The sequence below is a fragment of the Myodes glareolus genome, chromosome 4 (genome assembly GCF_982192425.1).
Source record: "Myodes glareolus chromosome 4, mMyoGla1.1, whole genome shotgun sequence".
In the NCBI taxonomy this organism is placed as follows: domain Eukaryota; kingdom Metazoa; phylum Chordata; class Mammalia; order Rodentia; family Cricetidae; genus Myodes; species Myodes glareolus.
The window spans coordinates 454214-479577 of NC_142029.1; the positions used below are offsets into that span (position 1 = coordinate 454214).

General features: G+C 41.6%; 2 protein-coding genes across 6 annotated transcripts in view; both read left to right on the forward strand.

Moving 5' to 3' along the window:
* The first annotated feature begins 1821 nt into the window (after positions 1-1821).
* Xcr1 (X-C motif chemokine receptor 1) lies at positions 1822-11166 on the forward strand. 2 transcript variants are annotated; one of them, XM_085689111.2, is made up of 3 exons: positions 1822-1877; positions 3772-3877; positions 9085-11166. In XM_085689111.2, the coding sequence occupies exons 2-3, from the start codon at positions 3856-3858 to the stop codon at positions 10104-10106; spliced, it is 1044 nt and encodes a 347-aa protein (XP_085545237.2). In that variant the 5' UTR covers positions 1822-1877; positions 3772-3855; the 3' UTR covers positions 10107-11166. The 2 variants fall into 2 exon arrangements, with proteins under 2 accessions (XP_085545237.2, XP_048280004.3); XM_048424047.3 differs by lacking the exon at positions 1822-1877 and adding an exon at positions 2891-3029.
* A 2858-nt stretch (positions 11167-14024) lies between these two features.
* Positions 14025-25364, forward strand: part of Fyco1 (FYVE and coiled-coil domain autophagy adaptor 1) — a 67060-nt gene continuing 55720 nt past the window's right edge. For 2 of the 4 annotated variants that reach the window (XM_048424186.3, XM_048424189.3), the window contains exons 1-2: positions 14025-14182; positions 22374-22453. The gene's annotated coding sequence lies outside the window, so the exon portion shown is untranslated. Of the gene's footprint in view, positions 14183-14265; positions 14633-22373; positions 22454-25364 lie in introns of those variants that run through there. The other 2 variants (XM_048424187.3, XM_048424188.3) reach the window with 2 other exon arrangements.

Genomic DNA, 25364 nt, shown 5'->3' on the forward strand with positions numbered 1-25364 from the left:
ATTTTTTTACTCTCCACATTTGTGTTGAGTTCTTGAAGATATGGGTCACCCACAGTCCTATGCAATAAAGATGCACACAGAGAGTGGGGAAGGAAGGAGGTAGGGAGGGAAGAAGAGAGGGGGGAGTAAGACAACTTCAAGAATAGTGTAGCTGTTTGGAAAGGTCATGGAAAGTATAGACTAGAATAGGCTAAAAGAATAGTTTACTCTGGGGCTGGAGAGATGGCTCAGTGGTTAAGAGCATTGCCTGCTCTTCCAAAGGTCCTGAGTTCAATTCCCAGCAACCACATGGTGGCTCACAACCATCTGTAATCAGGTCTGGTGCTCTCTTCTGGTCTGCAGACATACACACAGACAGAATATTGTATACTAAATAAATAAATAAATATATTTTTAAAAAAAGAATAGTTTACTCTAAGGGGTGGAGAGATTGCTCAACACTTAAGAGCACTGGCTGTTCTAACAGAGGACCTGGATTCAATTCCCAGGCCCACATGGCAGCTAACAATTGTTTGTAACTCCAAGATCTGACACCCTCACACAGATATACATGTAGGCAAAACATCAGTGCACATAAAATAAAAATAAATAAATTTTAAAGAAGAATAGCTATAGTGTGCCTGGCATATAATGAGAACTGAAAAAAATAAAATGTTGGCTATAATTTTTATACAAACTTTGCCATAAGTCCAACAGGTAGCTTTGCTGTCTAGTTTTATTTCATCTTTACACAAGCTAAGTTATCTAAGAAGAAGGAACCTCAGTTGAGAAAATGCCTCCATAAAATCTGGAGATAGGCAGGCCCGTAGGACATTGTCTTAATTACTGATTGATGGGAAAAGACTTAGCCCTTTGTGGCTGGTGCCATCCCTGGGCTGGAATCCTGGGTTCTATTAGAAAGTAGGCTGAGCAAATCATAGGAATCAAGCCAGTAAGCAGCACCCCTCAAGGTCTCTGCATCAACTTCTGCCTCCAGGTCCCTACCCTGTTTTAGAATATCTTCTAAAGCAATCTGAACAACACTAACCTTCAAATCTTCTCATTTGATTTCCGTCCCTTGGGGTGATTCTTTCAGGTAGCAGATAGACAAACTAACACAACAGGTTCGGGGCGGGGGAGGGAATCCTGAATAGGGACATTTACAGGCACTGTGAGCAACTGCCTTTTCAAGAAAGTAAGTAGTCTTTTATTTTCATTTGTCCTCATATTAGTTCAAACTTTTCTATATTAAATATGTATCACTCTCACTGTGCTCCAACCTCTCCTGACTTCTGTGTCTGTTCAACCATTGATTTCTTTCTATTATAGTTCAGTTTCTATTAATTGAAATATATAATGTTTATTCTTTTGTTGTCCGACTTCTTTTTATTTTTTTACCATTTATGTTTTGTTTTTGAGACAGATCTCACTATATATCTGGCATTCTGTTCAGGTCTTTGTGTGGACACGTGTTTCTTTCTTGGCTAAAAAAACAATGGAGAAACTGGGACCTACAATGACCTTGTTTAACTTTTTGAAAAACTGCTGTTTTTAGATAACGATCATTTTTATATTTCTACTAGGTGTGGATGGATTTCTTTCTGCTTTTAATTTTCTTACATAGGGATTAAATGAATACATACTATTGTAAAAAGAATCCCCCAATACAAGAATATACAGAGTAAGAAAAGTCCCTTTTATTCCATCTCCCTTCTAGTTTCTCATATTCTTTAGTTTGACGTGTATGTCCCTTTTTGATAGGGGAGTTTAGCCAATCACATTCTGTCCGTGGGGCGTGTTACCCTAAGGCAAAAATTTACCTATAAACCTGGCAGGTGCACTTCCCCTCCCGCTCTCGCTTGGCTCCTGCGTTCTGGACGGACCGTTGGGATCCTGGTGTAAGTTTTCCTTCTGTTTATTAAAGCTGTATCTTTTGTATTAAGCTAGTCTGGTGGATCATTAATTACCAATCGACCTCGCCCCTTCACCTTTTCTTTATAAGCTATGGTCAGTGTGTATGTGTGTGTGTGTGTGTGTGTGTGTGTGTGTGTGTGTATGTGTGTGTGTGTGGGTGGGTGTTGTGTGGGTGTGTGTGGGGGTGTATGAGAGATTGTATGTGTGAGAGAGATTGTGTCTGTGATTATGTATGACTGTGTGTATGATTGTGTGTGTAAGTGGGTGTGATTGTGAGTGTATGTGAGTGAGTGTTGTGTGTGATCGTGTGTTTGTGAGTGAATGTGCGACTGTATATGAATATGTATGAGAAATTGTATGTGTGTGAGATTGTGTGTGAGAGAGAGAGATTGTGTGTGTGATTGTGAGTGTGTGTGAGTGTTGTGTGACTGTGTATGTATATGTATGAGAGATTGTGTGTGTGAGAGAGAGGTTGTGTGTTTTAATTCTTGTCTTGACTTTCTTTGGAGATGAATAGCAATGCCAAAGTGTAAGCCTTTCCCTCCCAATTTGCTTTTGGTCATGGTGTTTCATCACAGCAAGATAACCCTAAGACAGTGTCATTATCTATAATACCAGCATGTAGGAGATAGAGGCAGTGTTAGCAGAGAATACAAATACTCTTTTGCTGGTTCTTAGTCTTGTAGATAAAAGAACTTAAGGAAAGTTGAAAACAATTTTGTATTTGAAAGGAAAAACAACATGGCAGGTAACCTGCAGATTTTGGTAGCTTCCGAGAAGATGCCTAAAAGGAAGATAAGAGGTCCTGGTATTTGTGTTAGAGATCAGGAAAACAGGCAACCACAGTAACAGAAATTGGAAAGCAGATGCAGGATAGGTAGGGGAACTCTTTAGAGAGCAAGAGCGAGAATGCTCAGGGAGAAGTGAAAAGACGTCAGGGACCCTTTCCTCTTCTTGTCATAAAAGTGGGAAATGGTGTGTTTGCACTGCATACTGTGCTATACAGAAGTGATTGTAAATCACTAGCAATCCCTGATACTGAAATTGAGAGCTAAGACTTTCTTCAATCAGACAGCAAATTCAATTGATTGAAATCTGGAGGTTTGAACTCATAAACAACCCAACTGAGAGTCTGGGTATTCTTTCTATTTATTTATTTTTTTACGCATTTATTTATTTATTTATTATTCATTCATTCGTTCATTCATTCACAAAGAATGAAAAACCAGGTACAATGTTTCAGGTTCTTCACACTAGAACCAATTCTCTTCACCACTGTCCAAAAAGAAGTTGTAGCATTGACCTAACACATTTAGGTAAATTTCGGCATAATGTGGACTCATCTGGAAACCAGAGACCCCTGTGAATGCAACAAAAGAGTCAGGCCAAGATGCCATTTTCAGAGCTCTCAGTGCAGCATCAGTACCTTTTCTTTGGGGGTTATTTGTTTGACTGTTCAGACAGGATCTTATTATAGCCCGTGTTGGCCTTCAACTTAATATATAACTAGGTTTACCTTAATTTTGGTCTTCCTACCTCTATTTCTGAAGTTCTGGGATTACTGGGAATGTACCAGCACACCTAGAAAACCGCACTGCTTTGTGACACTATGTCTACATCTGATCTCATTTTGCATGGAATTGCAGCACAGAGTCATGGATCTTGTTGGTGTTGCCTGACTGGACAGTAAGACAAAAAGATCCCAAGTCCATGTCTAAATATTGTTTTAGAGCTTTATATTTAAGACTAGAGAAACTGTATCTTGTTCATACTGAAACCAAGCAAAATAAAAATTTAATTCCAAAACTTGATCCTACCTAGTAAAGAGGAAGTTTGGAGTCGGGTTAGACAATTTTTTGGAACGTGTCTCCATCACAGGGTTGTTGCCGAGCATACGTGAGACTCCAGCATCGGAAGAGGCAAACAAGGGGAGCACAAAGCACACAGGCTTGGAAGAGGAACATGGAAAGTGGTGCCTACTCAGGTGAGTTCCTTTTCACACATTTTAAACTTACATTTTCTTCTTTTAATAGCCAGCACCAGAGGTTCTGAAATCTGGTGATCATCAGAACCACTTGTCCGTCTAATGAGGCTTGAGAATTCTGAGGCTTGTGTCTGGGGTGCAGATTCCTTTCATCTGGGCTTCCCCAAGAATCAGCAATCTGTGATTCTTTCCTTAAATAGAACAAAGATATAATATTTTCCTTGCTGGAAGAAGTGACTCCAAGTTGCTATGTAAATTCTTATTACCTTTTATGACTGGATAACTTAGAACTGTTTCTCAATCTAAATCATCCCATGGAACAAAAACTAAATTCATTTCCTTAGAGTTGAGATAAGTCATGGGGATGGTGAGGAGGAGGCACAACAGAAACATTGAATTTAATTCATAGAATCTGTTAATATAAAATAACAGCTCATTTTAAAGAACATAGCAGTTTATTGAAAATATGAGTATCCATGACCCAGAACATGGAGTCAAGTTATCTTGAGACACCAGGTGTACTGGGGACAAGGTTACATGATATTTTGGGTTTTGAGACAGAGTCTCAGATAACCCAGACTGACCTGTTGTGTTGCTGAGGATGGCCTTAAGATCTTAATTCTCCTGCCTCTACCTTACGGTTTCTGGGATTACGGGCATAATACCAACACATCAAACTTTAACATGAGCTTTTATAGTCACAGAACAAAAGAAAGTCATAAATTATGGCCTTGACTATTATATGGCTATGTCCTCAGGTAGGCAACTACAGCCTGACATGGGGATTTCCTACACAGCTCTGTCTGAGATAGTATGTCCTTCTTAACTTTAGTGCTGGTAGGAGTTGGGATATTACACCAAATAGAGAAGCTGATAGAAAATGTCTATTCCAAGAGTACAGATAACTTTGGCTCTTGATTTGCAGCTTTCCATTTCTCCACAATTACAAAAGGCTAGTAAACTAACGACAAAGAGTCTGCAGTCTCCAATACACAGCAACTTCTTTAGAGAACTTCAGTTCACAGAGGCCACTCAGGGAAGCTTAGAATTTGCAACCTTTCTCCTTGGAATTCCAAGTTTCTAGTACAGAACAGTACATCTTCCAAATTTTCCAAGAAAATTGAGTGGTCTTATTTGTTTGTTTGTTTGTTTGTTTCCAATTTGTTGAGAATTTGAATTGAGAATGGATGTTAAACTTTGTCAAATATTTTTGTGCATTTAACCACAAAGATGTTGCAGGTTTTATATCTGTTTTGTTAAATATGATGACCTAAACTGTTTAACATTCAAATTTTTATGCAATCTCACATTTCTAGGACAAACACACTTTGTTATGTTATATTACCTTTTAAAACATATTCCTGGAGCCACGGAGATGGCCCAGTAGACAAAGGAGCTTGCATCACGCCTCATGGCCTGAGTTCTATTCCAGGGATTCACCTGGTAGGAGAAAACCAACTTCCACATGTTGTCCCCTGACCTCCAAATGCATAGCATGGCAACCATGTGATGCATACACTCATAAACACAAATAAATAAATAATTTAAATGTATTATTGAAGTTAACTTACATTTTGGAAATAATTTTTGTGTTGAGATAGAGATGTAGCTCAGCTAATAGAACATGTATCTAGCCTAGACAAAGTTCTGGACTTAGTCTTCAGCATTGCATAGCCTGGCATAGGGTAACAGGCCTTGAATCCTACCAATCTCGAAGAAGAGCCAGGAGTATCAGAAGTTAAAGAGCTTTAGCTATATAATGAGTTTAAGACCAGTTTCTTTCAAAAAGTAAAAGAATTTTTGTGTCTATATTCAAGAAGACTATTAATCTGTAGTTTTTATTGTAAATTTTTTGTCTGATTTTGGTATCATGTTTATACTTGCCTCATAAATTTCCGATATTCGTGGAAGATTAGTGTTATTTCTTCCTCAAATATTTGAAAAAATTTCTAACACTAAGTTTTGCCTCCCCTGGAGGGGGCAGCACTTCAGATATCAATTCAGTTCTTTCAGATACCATCAGTACATTTATGGTTAAAAAATACCATTTGAGCAGAATATATAGACAAAATATGGGGCTTTCTATCTTTTTTTTTCTTTTGTGATTTATACTCCTCACTTTCCAGTAGTTTTTTTTTTTGCCCCAACCCTGGCTATCTGGTTCTTCAAGGCAGTATTTGTACAATATTGCTTGTACAATGATGTCCAATGGCAACCATTTTCCAGCAAATGATTTAATATCATTTTTCTTTATGGGTGAATAAAACTCCACTGTGTTATATACCTTAGTTACTGTTCCATTGCTGTGAAAAGAAACCATGATGGAGACAACTTTTGTAAAAGAAAACATTTGATTTGGACTTGCTTACTAGTTTTAGAGAGCAAGGCCATGGTCATTAGTGTGGGAAGCAGAAAGGCATGGTGTTATAGTAATAGCTAAGAGTTTTACACTCTGATTTGCAGGTAGCAGATGGAGAGAGACTGGGTCTGGATTATGCTTCTGAAAACTCAAGTCCTACTCCCACTGACACATCAACTCCAATAAGGCCACACCTCCTAATTCTTCCCAAACTCTTCCACTAACTGGTGTCTAAGCATTCAAATATATGAGACTGTAGGGCCATTCTCTTTCAAACCACAATACTATACAAGCCATATATTTCTTTACTAGTTCATCAATTAATAGATAACAATTAGCTGATTCTAAATAGTGTTACAAGAAACATAGATGCACAGGTATCTCTATGTTGCATGGACTTACAGTTCCTTGAGCATGTACTCAGGAATGGATCATGTGGTAGTTTTGCTTTTAGTTTTTGAGGAACCTCTATAATGATTCACATAGTGCTGTAACCCTTGACATCCCCATCAGCACTGAATAGGGCACCTCTCTCCCCACACCCTCACCACCATCTGTTGTTTTCACAATGATAGGTATTCAGACTGGGGGATGAAATATCAATATGGTTCTAATTTACATTTCTCTGATCCCTAACAATGTTAAATATTCTTTATATGTTTTGGGCCATTCATACTTCATATTTTGATAACTGTCTGCTCATTTCATTAGCAAATTTATTGATTGAGTTGTTTGGGTTTTTAGTATTTAGTTCTTAAAAATTCCTTTTATATATATACATATACATATGTGTATATATATTAATCTTCTGTCAAATATATACCACTCTATAGGCCATCTCTTCCTCTGATTATTTTCTTTGCTATGGAGAAGCTTTGTAATTTCATGCAACCACATCTGTCTATTATATTATTTTCTGAGCTACTGGAGTCTTTTTCTAAAAGGTCTCCTATAACAAATCTCGAAGTGCTTTCTCTGTTTTCTTCTAATGGTTTCAGAAGTTCAGGTCTTACATTAAAGTATTTAATCCACTTTGAAGCATTTTTTATTGGGATCTAGTTTATTTTTTGTTGTTGTTTTTTGGGGGCTCTGGGGGGTTGTTTTGTTTTGTTTTGCTTTGTTTATTGTTGTTTTTGTTTTTGTTTTTTGAGACAGGGTTTCTCTGTAGCTTTGGAGCCTCTCCTGGAACTAGCTCTTGTAGATCAGCTGGCCTCAAACTCAGAGAGCTCTGCCTGCCTCTGCCTCCTGAGTGCTGGGATTAAAGGTGTGCACCTCTACCACCTAGCTTATTTTTCTAAATGTAGATAACAAGTTTTCCCAGGACAATTTGTTGAAAAGACTAACTTTTTCCAATATATGATTTTCATATATTTTTGTCAAAAATCTGGTATGTTGTTATAGTTGTGTGGATTCTCTATTTATTCCATTGATCTACATGTCTCTTTTTTTGTCCCAACCATGCTGTTTTATTCTGACACAACACACCTTAGTCCCCGAATAGTCAATCTATAGGCATGTACTACCATGCCCAGCCTATTTCAACTTTAATATTTGAGAAGTTCAGTCTATTTCTCCAATTGTTTTCCTCAAAATACAAGAACATAGGAGTTTGAGTTGCAGTCTTAGCTGCTCCAGCTACCTGGTTTTAATAATGCTGAGAAGGTGTTTTCACCAGTCTGACCCACTTTCCTATCCTATGAAATGGAGGTAGATATATCTTACAGCAAGTTGCAGGATCACGGGGAATTGCTATGGTATATAGGCACAGTACTCCCCACACAGCAGGTGGTGAGAACATGCTTACCTGACTCAGATAGCTGCTGCTTCAAGCTTTCCACTCTTCTTCTTATATGGCCCAGCAGCTTCCACAACATATCAAAATGAAAATTCCAGCCCTTCCAGTCATTTCTCCAGCCTTCTCATCTCACTGTTTCTAGTAACCAGTTACCACAGAAAGCTGAATACGTTTGGCTCAGTATAGTTTTCTGAGCCGCTTTCCTCTTTGCCTGCTCCAGACACGTGCTCACCTCAATAAGACCTGTAAACTAAACTTTCAACTGAAGAAGCTTTCTTCCCTGAGAGTTAATCCTCTGTGTTAGCAAAGATTTGACCTTCCAGAATTTTTGGCCTTCCAAAATGTAACCTCGGTATTGTTTTGCTTTATTTGCTTGTACTCTCGCCTTTTCAGGCTGTCCCAAGAAAGCAAAAAATTTTCAATGCAAGTCTTTTATCAAGATCTATGCACCTTATGAACAGAAAAATGAGAGAGAATGAAAAAAGTGAAAGGAAACAGAGCGGGAAGTGAGAAAGAGAGGGAAGACAGACAGACACAACGCCCTCTCGTCATTTATTGAATAATGACATTGAGTAAATGCTCTCTAGCGTTTGAATGAATTGCTATATTGAGCAATTGAATGAATGAATCTGGGAACATGAGCCCTTTTTTATATAAGAAACTAAAGGCTTGGAAGGGTTTTAAAAATTGGCACAAAGGCACAATAGTGGAATCCACTTTAGTTTCAAGTCTCTCAGTCCAGTTCAAGTTCTCTTTTCACCTCCATCTACTGTGAGCTTGAGCTATCTTGGGACTTCACAGTTGCCAATCTACCAGGATAAGGGGGCTTATGGCGGAATATAAATTAGCATTGTATGTCCTTGGTCAAGAAAATTTTTCTATGGGAAAGAGAAATATTCCTTAATGACGATGTAATGGCCCAATTCTCAATCTTGTTATAAATAGTTCACCAATGGAATCTGGTCCATGGACCTTACTTTTTTTTGTAACATGGGTCCTAATTATCTCTATTCCAACCATATGGATTTAAATCCCACACGTCTATCATTTCAGATGTTGCCAGCATCCCTGCCTCCTGGATCCAAATGGAGACCTCTACAGTCTCTGAGTATGAGTATGATCCTCAGAGTGAGCTATGTGAGAGGAAGATCCACTTTGCAAGATTATTCACTGCTCTCTTGTACTCTCTGGTGTTATTCCTCAGCCTGATGGGTAACAGCCTGGTTTTCTGGGTCTTGGTGAAGTATGAGAATCTAGAGTCACTCACCAATATCTTCATCCTCAACCTGTGTCTCTCGGATCTTATTTTCTCCTGCCTGCTGCCTGTGTGGATCTTAGCACAACTTCAGAAATGGTTGCTAGGTGACTTTTTCTGCAAGCTCCTCAACCTAATCTTCTCCATCAGCCTCTACAGCAGCATCTTCTTTCTCACCATTATGACCATCCACCGCTACCTGTCTGTAGTGAGCCCCATATCAACTCTGGGCATCCATTCCCTCCGCTGCCGTGTGCTGGTGATCACATCTGTGTGGGTCGTCAGCGTCCTGTCCTCCATCCCCGAGGCTATCTTCCACAAGGTGATTGACTCACAATGTTCTTATTCTGAACTTCGTGGGCTCTTGGCCTCAGTCTACCAGCACAACATCTTCTTCCTCCTGTCCATGGGGATCATCCTGTTCTGTTACATACAGATCCTCAGAACCTTGTTTCGTTCAAAGTCCAGACAGAGGCACCGGACAGTCAGGCTCATCTTCACCGTCGTGGTGGCATACTTCCTCAGCTGGGCTCCTTACAACCTCATCCTCTTCCTAGAGACACTGGAGAAAACTCAAATCATGCTGCAGACCTGTAAGAGCAAGCAGCAGCTAGACATGGCTAAGCTCATCAGCCGCAATTTGGCCTTCTCCCACTGCTGCTTCAACCCAGTGCTTTATGTCTTTGTTGGGGTCAAGTTTCGCAGACACCTAAAAAGTCTTCTCCAGCAGGTCCGGCTGTGCTGGCAGAAGACATCCAGCCCTGTCCTACCCTCCTATTCCCCTGGTGCATTTACGTATGAGGGCCCCTCCTTCTACTGAGAGGAGAAGATGGGCACACAGCACAGAGGTGACTAGGGAAGTTGGAGGAAGGCAAGGAGAAATGGATCAGAAAGGAACCCTGCAGAAGACACAACAGTGGAGATGCCAGGGTGTGGAGGAAAGACATGACAGCTGTGGGAAAGTGGCTTCCAGCTGGGCAATCCAAAGCAATACTTCCTGGACTTGGTTCATCATTCATTCTCTCACTTAGACATAGATTGCTTATTAGTGATTGATCAGAAGATGCTAAATAGACGAATTTCCAGAAAGTGGGAAGGTTCAAACTCTCAGTATGTGTTAACTGTACAATGAGGTTGCTGGCACATAAGATTGTCCCAACTAGTTTTTTTGTTTTGTTTTTTGGTGGTGTCTGGTTCTGTACTTCTTACAACTTCTGGAGAAAATGTCTTCAGGACAAGAATAATTACATCCTCAAATAAGTACAGTCACAATGAAGTCTAGACCATAAAATCCCATTAAATTGAAAAAAGTTCTGTATTCTGGCAACAGCTGCTAACACACAAACTAGTTTTTAAATATTTACCCCATAATTGAATGCAATATGTGCTACCATCTGCACTAAGTAATTATTTAGACAATACAAAGATGAATAAGATATTGTTGCTAACTTCCAGGTGATACCAATACATCCATGAAAGTTCGGATAAAGCAAAGATCACTTAACAAAGGCATGCAAGTTGAAGATTCCACTGTCGTTTCATCTCTTCCAGACTGGGAGAAAGCTGACTTCCTACCATCTGGATGATAGTGCCAGCATTCCCCTTTTGATCATTCTCCAAAGCTGAATTTCCCTCAAGCGCTGCATCCCTTCTCCCTAAGCTGCCAGAGCCACGTCCTCTAGGTTCTGCCTTTCCAGCATTTCTCCAGCTTATTCTCATGATCACATACCCATGACTTCATCTCTCCAAGGACCTCTACTCCACAGTGTCTTCCTGTTGCTTGCTTTTTCCCCCCCTCTCCAGAAAACTGCTTGCCTGGGATTTTCCTTTGATTTACAGGTTTTTACTTTGAAACTTTAATAAAATTGTCCATAAGACTCCTTCTGAGTTATTTATTAAATTCTTTTATTAGTGAAGCTAAGAACCCCAAGAAATAACCCAGATCTCCCTGGTAATAGAAGGTGACTCCACCACAATGCCCCTCCGGGCAGTTTGGACTATTATGTCTGCATCCATGGCCAGAGGTAGAACTCAGATCCTGTTCTTTCAACCAAAAATAAATAAAATCATATAACAGTAGATTTTAAAGAATTAATGAAAAATAAAAGTAAAGCCATAAAGAGCTATGCTTTATCAGGAAGAAGCAACTTTCAAGGGGATAGAGAGATGGCTCAGCAGTTAAAAGTACTGGCTACTCTTCCAGGGGACCCAGGTTCAGTACCCAGAACACACATGGTGGCTCACAACCATTTTTAATCCCCAGTTCCAGTGTTGGATATTTTTTTGTATGCTGCATGAAGATGGGGCTCTGTCCTTCCTGCTGCACCTTCTGATTGGTTTAACAAAGAAGTAAATGGCCAATAGCTAGGCAGGAGAGGATAGGTGGGACTTCCAGGGAGAGAAAGAAACTCTGGGAAAGAGTCTGATGAGGGGGATTCTCCAGCAGACCCAGAGGAAGTAGGGCATGTGGTACTGAGGAGAGCTTAAGGAGCCACATAACAGAACCTAGATTAATATAAACGAGTTAATTTACATTTTAAGAGCTAGTTGGGAGCAAGCCTAAGCTAAGGCCTGAAAAGTTTCTTCACCCTGATAAGCCTCTCCACTGACTCAGCAATCCAAATCAGACCAAATCAAACTAAATTAGAAAAAGTTCAGGTTTAATGAGTAAAATGAGTCTGGATGAATTTCCAGCTCCCCCAGAGAGGAGATGGAAAAGAGAGACCAAAACCCATGTGCCTGTTTTCGGGTGGGGGGGCAGTTTAAATACGCGAGCTCTCTGCAGACACAAAAATCCCAATCAGGCCAAATCACAAGCAGAATTAAAAGGTATCCAGAATTAATGAGATTCCTGCGCTCTGCCCACAAATGCGACCACGGGGGTGGTAGGGGGGAGACCACCCAGGGACTTGGGACAGTTTAAATAGACTGGGGGAGTGGTCAGGGTTTGGCAGGTTTCCTTGCCCCTTCTCAGGGGAGGGGTCAAAGTTTGGTGGGCACAGGGGCGGGGCCTCCAAAGATGGAGGCCAGAGACCAGGCCAGAGAACAGCTAGTTGCTAGGAAAAAAATAGATTATTAACAAGGGCAAGCTTTCATAATTAATAAAAAATGTCCGTGTCATTATTTGGGAGCTGATGGTTCAAAGAAAGACCAGTTATACTTTAGGGGAATCCATTGCCTTCGTCTGGCCTCTTTCCTTTGTAGATAAAGTTGAGCATTTTGTGTATCTGACAATGTCTTGGGCAGAAATGCCTCAGGAACCTTTCACTCCATCCTAGTTCACAGCTCTGTTCATTAGCCAAGCAGATTTGCTACTCTTTTACCTCTCTGAGCCTCAGTCTCCTCCGCTTTGAAGTACAGAAATGAATCCTACTTATCCCACAGAGCTATGGTGAGTTTTAAACACAATGCTGTATAGGTTTTTGGTTAGGGTATGACATATTAGGTTCTTAATATATACAGTCATCTGCTGCACAATATTTTGGTCAATGTTGGAGCATATATGATTGTGATCCCTTAAGACTAAATTGTCTAGTACTGTCATAGTCATCTTAATATACTCCAGATGAATTGCCTAACTATGAAATTCTCAAAATGCAACATTACCCTTATAAAACATATCACTGTTCAAGGCTTGTCTTCCTCTTCTCTGTAAACTTATTTAGGGTCTAAGTTTTAAGCAAGGGTGCTTGAAATCTCTCTCATCCTTAATATGCCAAAGTTTTCAGACTGCGGTTGGATCAAGTTTTTCTTTCTGATAATTCTTTGTTTCTGTTGTCATCTCCGCCCACTTCTCCTTTTTTTTTTTTTTTTGTTCTTCTTTGTTAACAGAAAAGGGAATCATTTCTGTCAGGAGGTTCCTTTTTATTCCCATTCACAACCTGCCTACTCCATCAAGTTAGTATGTTATCTCATATACATCTCATGTAAAACATGAAAATAACTAAGAAATCTTTGTCCACTGGGCATTGGTGGCACACGCCTTTATACAGCACCTGAGATAGCAGAGGCAGGCGATCTCAGTGAGTCTGAGGCCAGCCTGATCTACAAATCAAGTTCCAGGACAGGCAGGAATGTTACACAGAAAAACCCTGTCTTGAAAAACCTGTGTGAATCTATCCTGAAAACCTGAACCACTGAGGTCTGGCAGATGCCACTAGTGAGTCTAGTTCTGTGAGGCAGACAGGAATTTCTAACTAAAACGGCAAGATGTAGGCAGAGGGAGGGCTGGCTGGCCAGAGTTAAGGAGCAGAACCTAACCTCAGGCTGACATCTTCTGTACTCTCCCTTTTCTTTAGCATGTTCATTGATACTGGTCTTGGAATGCAGCATTCCATCGCATCAGGCTTCAGGATGCGTTTCAATACAATTGAGGAAGCTAAGCATGGTAGGTAGTTCAATAGCACATACTTTCAAACACTAATTTTATGTCTCTGTTAATCAGAAGAATCAAAAACTGAGAATTTAGGTTCAGCAATACGTAGTAGGTTCATTTTCTTAGTTCAAAAAGTAAAAATTAATAGCACAAAAATGTTAATGCGCTATTTTTACATTGTTTGGGGAATTTTTGAATCAGGTACATTATTTTATATGTATGGCTCATACACAGTTCAAAGTCAATCATTCATATTGCAAGTAGCCAACTGTATGCAAAGCTTGCTCAGGCTACGCCAAAGGAACGCCATCTCGTGGAGCATGCCGGGAGTCGTAGTAGGAGTTCACCGGCCGGTGACACCCGATGGAAGCTGTAGGCCATCCGTGGAGCATGCCGGGAGTCGTAGTCCGCGCGCGCTCTGGGTGTTCTGTGCGCTTCATGGCCGCTGGCACTACACTCTCCTACTCTTTCGCTCGGCCCTAGAAAGTTTCGTTTCTGCCCGGCGGTGGACCCACGAGCGTGTAAGTGCCGCGGGCTACCGGAGAGACTTCGGGTACACTAGGGCCGCGCTGGACCCCGGCTCGGAGGTTTCTCGGGGGCGTGGGTAGTCACCTGTTGCCGAGGCTATCCCCTCCCACCCAGGACGTCCGTCGCGTCGGGAGAACCTTCTGGTCAGAGGATCTAGTTTTAGTACCCGGGCTGTTCGTGGGGTCGGCTAAAAAGACCTTCAACACTGTTTCAAGACCTGAACCAGCAGAGGGGCCACCCTGTGAGGCGGAGCTTCGGCAGTACCCCCCCCCAGAAACCTCTGGCACAGGAGTTAAAGCCTAGAGTTCTCGCGGGCATTGGGGCTTAGCCTTCAGGAAGCCAACTCCTCCTCTTTGCAAGACGCTGATGTCCCTTCAATGCAGGAAGGACAGTTTGTTCCTTTCAGTGTCCTCGCTGAACTTACCCACTGCCCTTGTGCTCAGGTACAGGGTTTCAAAATAGCTCTGCGGTGAAGTTTCTGGAAACACCTGTAGGACAACTTTAGTGTATCTAGTGCGGTAGCACCAGGCTGTGAGAGCTTGTCCTGTTAGCACCCAGGCTAGGGGTGAGGGTGGGGGCGGGGCGATATCCTATGTTTATAAAAGAGTAGAACATGTGGTAACACTGAAGCCACATAGCTTCCTATTAATGCACTTAACGATTCCTTGTGTCTCTGTTCAGTGTTTCCACTGCTGTCTCTCCTCAGAAAACCAGCACTTGTTGATATTGCCTATGTTGATCAGAGTCTTTCTGACTCTCTGCTTGTCTGATTTACCGTGGCAGTTTTCTTTCCAGACAGAGAAATGGGTCAGGGGCTTTTAGAGGCAGAGGATCAGGGTTTAATCTACTTACAAGCCTCTCTCAGCAATGGGCCTTGTGGTCTGAGGCAAGGTTAATTCCTCTGCCATCTGCCTGCTGCTGCTGGATGCAGGGAAAGGATGTTGAGCCACAGGTTTGTGTCTTTAGTGTTGTAACCTTCTGGATCAGATTGATGCCCCCTGACCCTCTGGCTCTTTGACAACCAGTTCTGTGTTGAAATGCAGAATAGTAGCTATGGGTCGGGATTGTTCGCATCCGGGAAATCAGCACAGTGCTGACTTTTGGCCTCCCTTTTCTAAAGGGATCTGAAAAGACTATTGCTTTAGGAAGCAGGGTTTATCTGCTATTGTTTAGTGTTCATCTCTGTATATACCACTTCATTTATTTAGAAGATTATTTATTTTATAAGAAAATAGGTAACATGTACAGTCCATATGTATGTCATCCATATGTGTATGTGTGTGTGTCTATATGTTCTTAATATTTTACTTTATTTTTGTAGTTGCTTTAGAATTTGGAAATGGTCTCGGGCTCCTTTGCCCCTTATGGCAGGGGCTAGGATACCAGAATGGCTTAAGAGCCTAGTGTTTAGCCCAGTTCTTTAGGGTAAGATAAAAGACAGCACTTGTAATAGCAAGATCATCAGTAACATCTGGTGGCCTTGACCTATCTTGGTCCTTGAGACTGGAGGCCTGCTGCTGTCAGAACACAGAGTACTCAAGAAATGTCAGCCCCCAGTCCTGGCTTCCCTTGCTTTACAGGGGAGGGTTGAATGATACGTCATCTCTGATTTCTGGAGATTCCAAAAGCAAGATATTGATAACTCAAAAACCGGAATGTATCAATATGAGCTAGAGGAAGTGTGTTGACTAACTATGATCTCATGGTGGAAACCACTGGTAGATTTCAAGAATTCAGAGTCACATTCACTACAAGTATCCCCTGGCAGCAGAAAGGGTCATATCTAGTGTTTGTACTTTTATAGGTACCTACCAGAGGTACCTATAAGCAGAGGACAGTTGCCTGTGTTCATGTTGACATCTGATCACCTATGTGGCTATTATGTTCCTGCTTCTTTCAAGTAGCATTTGAACCTCAATTTGAGCAGTCCTGTAGGGTAAAAATTAGGATGTTTCTGTGGGTCTACACATGGAAAAATACTGTCTACTTTCTAGTTACTAGAATTAACTGAAGTGTCTATATCAGCCTAAGAACATGGCTCATCCAACTCCCATTCCCCAACATGGGAGCCACTTAACCTGGTGCTTATAGTGGTCACCAATGGTCCTTTTTGTTCATGAGGCTCTCGGGCAATCGGACAGCACCAAGGGACCATTTTCATTTGGTTCGGGTCATAGTGGTAAGGATGAGGATATATGCGCACTGTGGTTCAGAGGAAAGCATAAGAGAATCTGTGGTTTCATTACTAATACTGTGGCCTAGTGGTTGGTTTCAGTACCTATGGGCTGGTCTACCCAACCAGTAGCCTGAGGTACTGCACCTTTGGCCTGAGAAGGACATCACGTTCAGGGATTTCTTAGCATCTAAAAATCTTGAACCAAAAGAGCCGTCCAAGCAAACTTTTCATATGCTTGAAGCTAGGCCAAGAGCAGAATTCCTGAAGAGATTCAGTGTAATTCTGTACAGTTGAAACTAGTGATTGTCAGTTGAAATGAAACTGTAAAAAATTTGCTGAAGCTGAAGCTATAGTCCTGGATGGGTTTTAGTTTTGATTTTTTGAGACAGGGTTTTTCTATGTAACAGCATTAGCTGTACTGGAACTTGCTTTGTAGACCAGGTTGACCTTGAACTCACAGAGATCCTACTGCTTCAGCCTCCCAAGTGCTGGAATCAAAGGCATATGCTACCACACCAACTAGCCCTGGATATTTTTTTTTCCAGGACAACAGAAGACTTGGTCAGGAACATAGAGAAGATGCTTTAAATCTTAGCCAAAGTTAGCCATTGTGAACATCTATTCTTTCCCTTTCCTACTTTCTCCAAGCATAGCAATTCTTAATCTTCATGTGAAAGAAGATAAAGGTTACTCCCCTAGCCCCCCTCCCCAAACTACATCTGAAAAACATGATACAAAGTGGTCAGATGACTTCAAGTGAGATAAATGTACATTGAGTCTCATCTAACCATGCCATGATCCTCATCACATTATTTGTTGAATAATAAAGTTCACATAAACAGTCTAAAAGTCTGAACAGGGTACAAATGAACAGAACTCACCTATGCCTGATAAGGGAAAGTGTTATGTCAATTGCCCCTTGTTCAAGCTTCAGCCACCCTGGGTCTTGGTTTTATTCGTTTTCTGTCATGTCTCAGAGACACACCAGAACCTAGACTCCAGATACCAGCCCACCCCCATCTGCCTAGTTGATATTGTTAGATCCACACATCTGGGATTGGAAAATGATTCTGGGGAAATGTGTTGCCTGTTAGGCCACCACAACAAAATGCCACAATTAGGCTTAAACAACAGAAACTTATTTTGCTGCAACTCTGGGGTCCTAGGTAAAGATTTGACTGGTCCTGAGGCCTCTTTTCATTTGCATCTGGCCACTTTCTCACTATATTCACATAGCTGTAGTATTTTATGTATTCGTAGTTCCCCTTATAAAAAACACAGATCAAACTGGATCGGGACCTATCATCAAAACTTCATTAAATCGCAGATATTTTTCTACTAAAGATCCTGTCTTCAAATACAAAAGACACAACACTGCCCCTAACAAGAAGGTTAGGTTACTGGGGACCAGTAGTGGGTGTACTAATTATTGTTCTGGATCAAGTACTGATTTCTGAGGAAGACTTTTTAGAGAACAAACTGTGATACACACTTCTTTCTATCCAAAGAAAGACCAGAAAGACTAGAGGATTTGTTTGGGGGAAGGTTTAGGGAGCATGAGGCAGAGCTCAGTCTTGATAAAGGGCGCAGAGCATCGAAACCTGGTGCTTGAGCCTTGACTCTGGGTAGTTCAGGCCATCACAGCTAAAAAAGGATTAGTGGACAGTACTGTCACCCCAGAATACGGGACCATATGTCCCAGACTGAGACGTGAACCACAGGTCTTAGAGAAATCCCGTAAGCACTCAGAACATTGTGGGTCTGTTTATACAGGCTAGGGCAGAGGACATGCTCCTAGTCCATCCCTGAATTATGTTATTCCTCTCATTCTTGGAATAGTAGTTCTATAAGAGTCTCACAGTAAGGACAATATAATCTCCACAGTTACATGGTGGGTTTTTTATGCACATAAAATTGTGCTCAACAAGAAAACATTTTAAAATTGAAGAAGTATAACTTTTTCCTGATTCTTATTTTATTTTGAGATTACAGTATAATTACAATATTTTCCCTTTCCCTTTCCTCCCTCCAAACCCTCTCCTATACCCCTCTTTGCTGTCTTTCAAATTCATGACCTCTTCTTTCATTGATTGTTGTTACGTGACATATGTTCCTAAATATAACCTGCTCAGTCTGAATGACATTACTCATATGAATGTTTTCAGGACTGACAACTTGGTATTGAATAACCAACTGGTATACTCTTCCCTGGGAAAGACTATTTTCCCATTCTCAGCATTCTCTAATTGTCTGTAATATGTACAATTGAGGCCTCATGGGCTTTCCCATGTCCACTTTGACACGTTCTCTGTTGTTGTCCTTTTTCAGCTCACATTTAAGCAGACATATTGGTGAAACTTGGTATAGCTTCTACATCACTAGGAGACACAGTCCCAAATCCCCTGCCTCTTACAATGTACCCTGGGCCTTTTGTTCACGAGTTGTTTCGTAGACGTAGCCATTGGGACTGGGCTCCACAACTTCGCATTTAAATTGGTTGTAGTTCTCTCTAGTGATCTCCATCTGTTGTAAAAATTTCCTTATGAGGGATCAAGACTACACTTATCCATTGTATAAGGACAAATGTCTAGATTGTTTCCACTATTTGAAATATTATTATTTACTTTCTGACATATTTTAATTACCCAAGGTTTTATTTGGTTTATGTACTGAAGATCTATATTGTCTCATTCATTTGGCAAGTAACTTACTGAGAATTCTTCATATACCTGAACTATACTAGGAACTGGGGAACTGTGAACAATGGAGTTATAGGACAGGTCGAAAGAATAATGATTAACAGGTAAAGTACTGTAATAAAAATAGTACAAAGAGCCATAGAAGAAGAGTGAGACTCTGCAACAAAGGCTTAGAATAGTGAGCACTGGACAGTTTGTCTTCGTCAAAGTATTTATCAGGCCTCAAATGATTTTTCTCATTTCTAAGATATGGAGACATGTCTTTTTTTTCCATTGTGCTAAATTCCTAAAAGCCAAGATTCCCTACCACCGCTGTTGTTCACAGTTGTAACCCCCCTACTCCTGAATGAGACCTTCTTCCTTAATAATTGTGCCCCAAAATACTACTTGTTTTTTTTTTTTTATTTTTGAGACAGGGTTTCTCTGTAGTTTTTGGTGCCTGTCCTGGAACTAGCTCTTGTAGACCAGGCTGGCCTCGAACTCACAGAGATCCGCCTGCCTCTGCCTCCCGAGTGCTGGGATTAAAGGCGTGCGCCACCACCGCCCGGCCCCAAAATACTACTTGTTAGCACCAGAGGTTACCTGAGCTTCCTCAAGGCCATGCTTAGTGGCTGTTGTCGTTTGAATGTGATGTGTACCCCATAACCAGGTGTTTGGACCCACATCCCTTACCTGACAGAGCTGTTTGAGAAGGCTGTGAATCCTTTGGGAGGTGGAATCTCACTGGATTAAGTAGATCACCTGAGGCAAAACCTGAGGTGCTCATTTCCTGCTCACTCTGCTCTCTAAATGCTGACCAGCCAGCCTTCAGGTCATCCTGCCATGCCTTTCTTGCTGTGATAGAATGTATCTGCTTGAATTGTAATCCAGAATCAATCCTCCCCATTTTGTCAAGTGTCTTCTAGTAGCAATGAGGAAGGTAACTGTGAGGAACAGTGCCATATACTGTCAAAGACTCAGTTCTTAAATTGCAGTCGTCTACACTGACCCTTTGACATTCTGGTCAAGCAAAGACCCTGGAGGTTGTGTCTTTGTCATCTGCCATTCCCTCACGTTGGTGACATGTATCTTTGTTAGGGGCCAGTCCATTGTTCATTGTTGAAGTAGTTCTGGGAACATGTCTCATCCTTACTTCCTAGTTGTTTTCCCTGGGCTTTCCAACAGTGGAACTATGGCTCTGGCCCCAAGGACAGACATGTAGCCTTTTCTTTGGAGCCATTGTCTGTTTTCTTTAAAAGACATCTGGAGGGGCTAGAAGATGGCTCGGCAGTTAAGGATACTGGCTGCTCTTCCAAAGTACCCAGTTTCAGTTCCCAGCATCCACATGTCAGTTCACAGCTGTCTGTAACTCCAATTCTAGGGGATCTGACACCCTCCTAAAGATATACATACAGGCGAAACACCAATGCAATAAAAATAAATAAGACACCCATATTCTCTTAAGTCCAAGGCAACTGTCCTGGGCTCAGATCTTTCTGACCCTGTTCTGAATCCATGGGCCAAATTGTGGCTGGTTTGTTTGTGCTTTAGGGAAATGACTAAGGAACTTCTTATAATTGTTGAGCGGAAGGGTCCAAGAGAAAATTCAAGAAACAATGACAGTGTCGTAAATTCTCATTCCCTCTAAAAAGTGATTACAAGAGGGAGGGTTCAGAAGAGGTGTTTCAGGTATGCAACTGGGAAATGCTTTAATTATCGGTCCAAGGAGTTGGGTCACCTAATGAACCTTTGCTCACATGTGCTGTAATGCCTGCCGCTGTACTGGGCCCTGGAAACCCCACAGAGTACCATAGTCTCTTAGTGAAGTTCTGGTGAGGGCGGCCTGCCTGCTCACCAACAGTTTCCAATTCAAGCCACTGGGACCTCCTGGCCTTGAAAGGTACAGGTACCAATCAAAAAAAGGCACCTATCTCTGTTGTTTGTGACCAGATATAACTGCTGGGTGTGTTGAACCAGGTCAAGGCTATTTTCTTTTCCATAAAGGCCATCTGCCTTTTGACATCATTTTTTTCTTTTGATCGAAGTGGAATTTACAATTGTTTTGTTTCGTTTGGGCTTGGGAGGAATCTAGCTATACCCTCTTCTCTCTGGGTCATTTCTTAGTTGTTGTCTTAGGAAAGCATGGCAAGGTTAACTCCCACATTCTAGTACCTCCCCTTATGATTCTTCTTGGTGTGGTTCCTCAGACACTGTGTATCACACCTGAGTCGGTTGGCAGGCAACACTGTGACTACTAGTCATTTAAACCATGGTGTAAGTAAGCCTTAGGCTGAGCGAGTATCTTTGTTTTTTAGTTTGGAATTAATATATTGTATGTGATGTCTATAGCATGTAGGGCGTCTGGGCAGGTGTAGCGTTCATTTGGAAATCAGAGATCATCTTTATCTCTAAAGAATTCCTTGGTCATGTCCAAAAACTCAGTACTTGGTCCTAGGAAAAAATAATAATTTCATATGTATTTAGTCTCTTCTTTGCCAGAAAGTTGAATAGCTTAAAGCATTTGAAGGTCACCAATATGAAGAACTGTATTAAAGGGTCATAGCATTAGGAAGGTTGTCATAAACTCTGGAACACCAGCATGTGAAATCAGTGGTGGGGACCAGCTCATCCTGTGACCTGGGAACTTGATACCAACCAAGTACAACCAAAATTCGGTCCCATAGAGAATGCCATGGACAAGTTGTTGTTCCATGAACAATGGGCAGCAGCTCTCAAGCACCACAAAGTTTAGTTGTTGTTTGTCTGTCTGAATGTCTGTTTGTTTGGAACAGGGTCTCACTATGTAGTCCTGGCTGGCCTGGAATTTACTATATATATTAGGTTAGATTCTAACTCACAGAAATATACTTCTTTCTGCCTCATGCTAGGAGTAAAGGTGTGCACCACCACACCCAGCTCAGCTGCAAAACCATACAGGAGTCCATTTTTGTGTTTATACAGCCTCCTTGTGCCAAGATCTTGGCTTAGTTGACATACATCTTTTCCTTAAGGCCAGATTCCAAATAGCTAGAATCCAGGAAATTCAGTGGGTTGTGTGATACACACACGGTCCCACCCCCAGCCTGGATGTTAGCTACAGTCGGTTGTTCTTACCTCCTTCCCCAGCACCCCTCCCCCAGAAACATGCACCTCAGCCTCATTTAGTCCTTATTTTGCCTGTGCACACAGCCATGGGCCTCATGAAATAAGGGTGCATGTGGAAGCCACATCCCCTGGGTTGGCAACAATGAAGTAAGTGGTGTAGGAAAGCTGTAACCTTTATTGTCACTATACCTCCATCTGGCCTCACTTCTACCTGCTTCTTTTCAGCGACATCCTAGCAACTCGGCGGTCATCACAGAGAGTCTGTCACTCACTCCTTTCAGCATAAAGAAGTAAATTGTCCCCATGTGAGTTCCCTTCATATTTTAAAAAATTATCACACTACTGCTTTAAGGGGAGATACAATTCACAGTTAGGTGAGTTTTTATGTATTACTGTTGGGTTCACAGTTAGGTAAGTTTTTATTTATTACTATTGGGGTTTGTGGGTTTTTTCCTGGTTTTTTGTTGTTGATGTTTGGGGAGTTTTGTTTTTGTTTTTTTGGTTTTGGGTTTGTTGGTTGGTTGGTTGTTTTTCAATTCTGGGCTTTGAACCCGTGGCATTGAGCATTCTAGGCAAGCACTACCAGTAGTACTATATCTCCAGCCCTCTGGTTTTTGTTTTGCGATAGAGTCTTGCTGTATAGCCCAAGCTGTTTCTATAGAACAGGTTAGATTTGAACTCACTGTTGGGGTTGTGGGTCTATACTACCAAGTCCAGCTCATTATGTGAATTTTGGCACTTGCCACTTTAAACAAGACATGGAGCACAGTTGTTTTATTTCCTCTACCACCACCTGCCCTTTTGCAGTTATACCCATATGTTTCCCATTTTCTGCAACAAGTATTCTGATTTCTCTTTGCAAAAACATTGTATTAACATAAGCATAAAGTAAATAGCCTTCCTAGGGGTTTCTTTAAACTCAGAACACCTTGAAGGCTCAATGCCTGGTTGTAATTTCTGTGATTCATTTCTCTTTATTGCCAAGTACCCAGGAGTTGTTATCCATAGCCCTGTGTGGGGCACTTGTATTCTGTCGGGATACCAGATATTTTTCTCTTGTTCTCCTTGGTAGATAGCTTCTTAGATAGGGTTACAAATCCCATCAACTATTGCTGTGATATTTCGCCATGATCAAAAGCCACTTGAAGAGGAAAGGGTTTATTTGGCTTACACTTCTACATTATAATCCTTTACTGAAGGAAGTCATGGCAGGACCTCAAGCAGGTAGGAAACTAGAAGTGGGAGCTGATGCAGAAGCCACAGAGAGGTACTGATTATTGGCTTGTTCCTCCTGGCTTGTTTATCCTGTGTTCTTACAGAACCCAGAACCCCAGCCCATAAGTGGCCCCATCCACAATGCCTGCGGCCCTCCCACATCAATCACTAATTTAAAATATACCCTACAAATCTGTCATCAGCCTGATCTTATAGAGGCATTTTCTAAATTGAGATTCTAAATTGAGTCTCTCAGATGATCCCTTGTGAACCACAGCCAATTCTTCAGCCCCAGCTGACTAGAACCACAGGTTCTTAGTTCAAAATAGCAAATGGCATTAATAGAGTCTTTAACAGACTCTCATCAGCCCTCCATCATCAGCATTGTCTTCCAAGTGCCTACAGACAAGCCCACTCAAGTCTCAACACTCAATGACTTTTCTAGCCCAAAGTTCCAAAGTCCTTCCACAGACCTCCCCAAAACATCATGGGCAAAACAATAACCTCACTCCTGGTATCAGTTTCTGTCTTATGATTAATATTGCTGTAATGAAATACCATGACCAGAAGAAACTTGGGGACTTATTTTTCCATTTCACTGTTCATCATTGAAGGAAATCAGGACTGGAACTTGGGCAAAGCAAGAAGCTGGAAGCAGGAAATTATGCAGAAGCAATGGAGAAGTTTTGCTTCCTGCCTTCTCTTGACTTGCTCATCTGTTTTCTTACAGAACCCAGTACCAGTTATTCACAGATAGCCTCACACATAATGAGCTGGGCCATCTCACATCAGTCATTAATTAAGAATATGTCCTACGGGCTTGCCTACAGCCTGATCTTATGGAAGCATTTTCTCATTTGAGATTCCCTCCTCTCAGATGACTCTTAACTTGTGTCAAATTGACGTAAAACTAGCCAGCACAATAGCTCAGCTTCAACAAAACTAGGCTGTACCTTGTGAGGCTCTCTGCCTTCACAAAGCATCTAATAAAGGGTGATGATAGGGCCACAAGTAAATGGGGAGAATACAGAGTCATCCCTACCTCACCAATAGGAACTGTCCTGGTTAAATTTCATTTTTTGTTTCTTTGTTTTGTCAGCTTGACACAAGCCAGGGTTACATGGGGAGAGGGAACTTCAGTAGAGAAAATGTCACCATCAGATTGTCCCAGAGGCAAGTTATAGGGGCATTTTCTTAATGAATGGTGCGAAAAGGACCCAGCCTACTGCAGGCAGTTGCCACCCTTGGGCAAATGGTCTTGGGTTGAATAAGAAAGCAGTTGCTAAGCAAGCCATGAGGAGCAAGCTAGTAAGCAGTATTGCTTCTATGACCTCTCCTTCAGTTCCTACCTCTGGATTTCCATCACAAGTTCCTGTCCTGATTTCCTTTCATGATAGACTGCAACTGTAAGCTGAAAAAATCATTGCCTTCATAAGTTGTTTTTGGTCTTGCTAGGGGTTTTTGGTTTAGTTTGGTTTGGTTTTTGATTTTTCAAGATAGGGTTTCTCTATGTAGCTCAAGCTGTCCTGGAACACGTTCTACAGATCAGGCTGGCCTCAAACTCAGAGATCCACCTGCCTCTACCTTCTGAATACTGGGATTAAAGGTATGAGCCACTACAAACCAGGTTGGTCTTGCTGTTTTATCACAGTAATAGAAAGCAAACTAAGACAGAGACTGTCTGCCTGGGACTTGTGTGAAGAGGCTGACTGAGCATAGGCTCTGACCTTCTCTAGTGCTACGGCAGGCCCCTACCTGGTCCCTGTGTTCAGCATGGGACCTGGGAGAAACATTGGATTGGAAAGCAGGCTTCTTATAAACCACTCCTGTCCCCAGTCTATTATCCTTGATAAATGGTACCAGTACTTTTGGGGGGCCTTTATAGACAATGTTTCTAGAACTCCTGAACCCTGACCCTATGAAGGTCTGTGTCATGCATTAGTGAGACTGTGGTCTAGCTGAGTGCCTGGCTCTTTCTTCTTGGGCCTGAGAAGCCCTGTG

What these genes read in the sequence shown, in the direction of transcription:
- Xcr1 (XM_085689111.2), top strand. Translation starts at nt 3,856, where the DNA reads ATGGAAAGTGGTGCCTACTCAG. An exon ending in GGAAAGTGGTGCCTACTCAG is followed by an intron (nt 3,878 to 9,084) that starts GTGAGTTCCTTT and finishes CTATCATTTCAG; the next exon opens with ATGTTGCCAGCATCCCTGCC.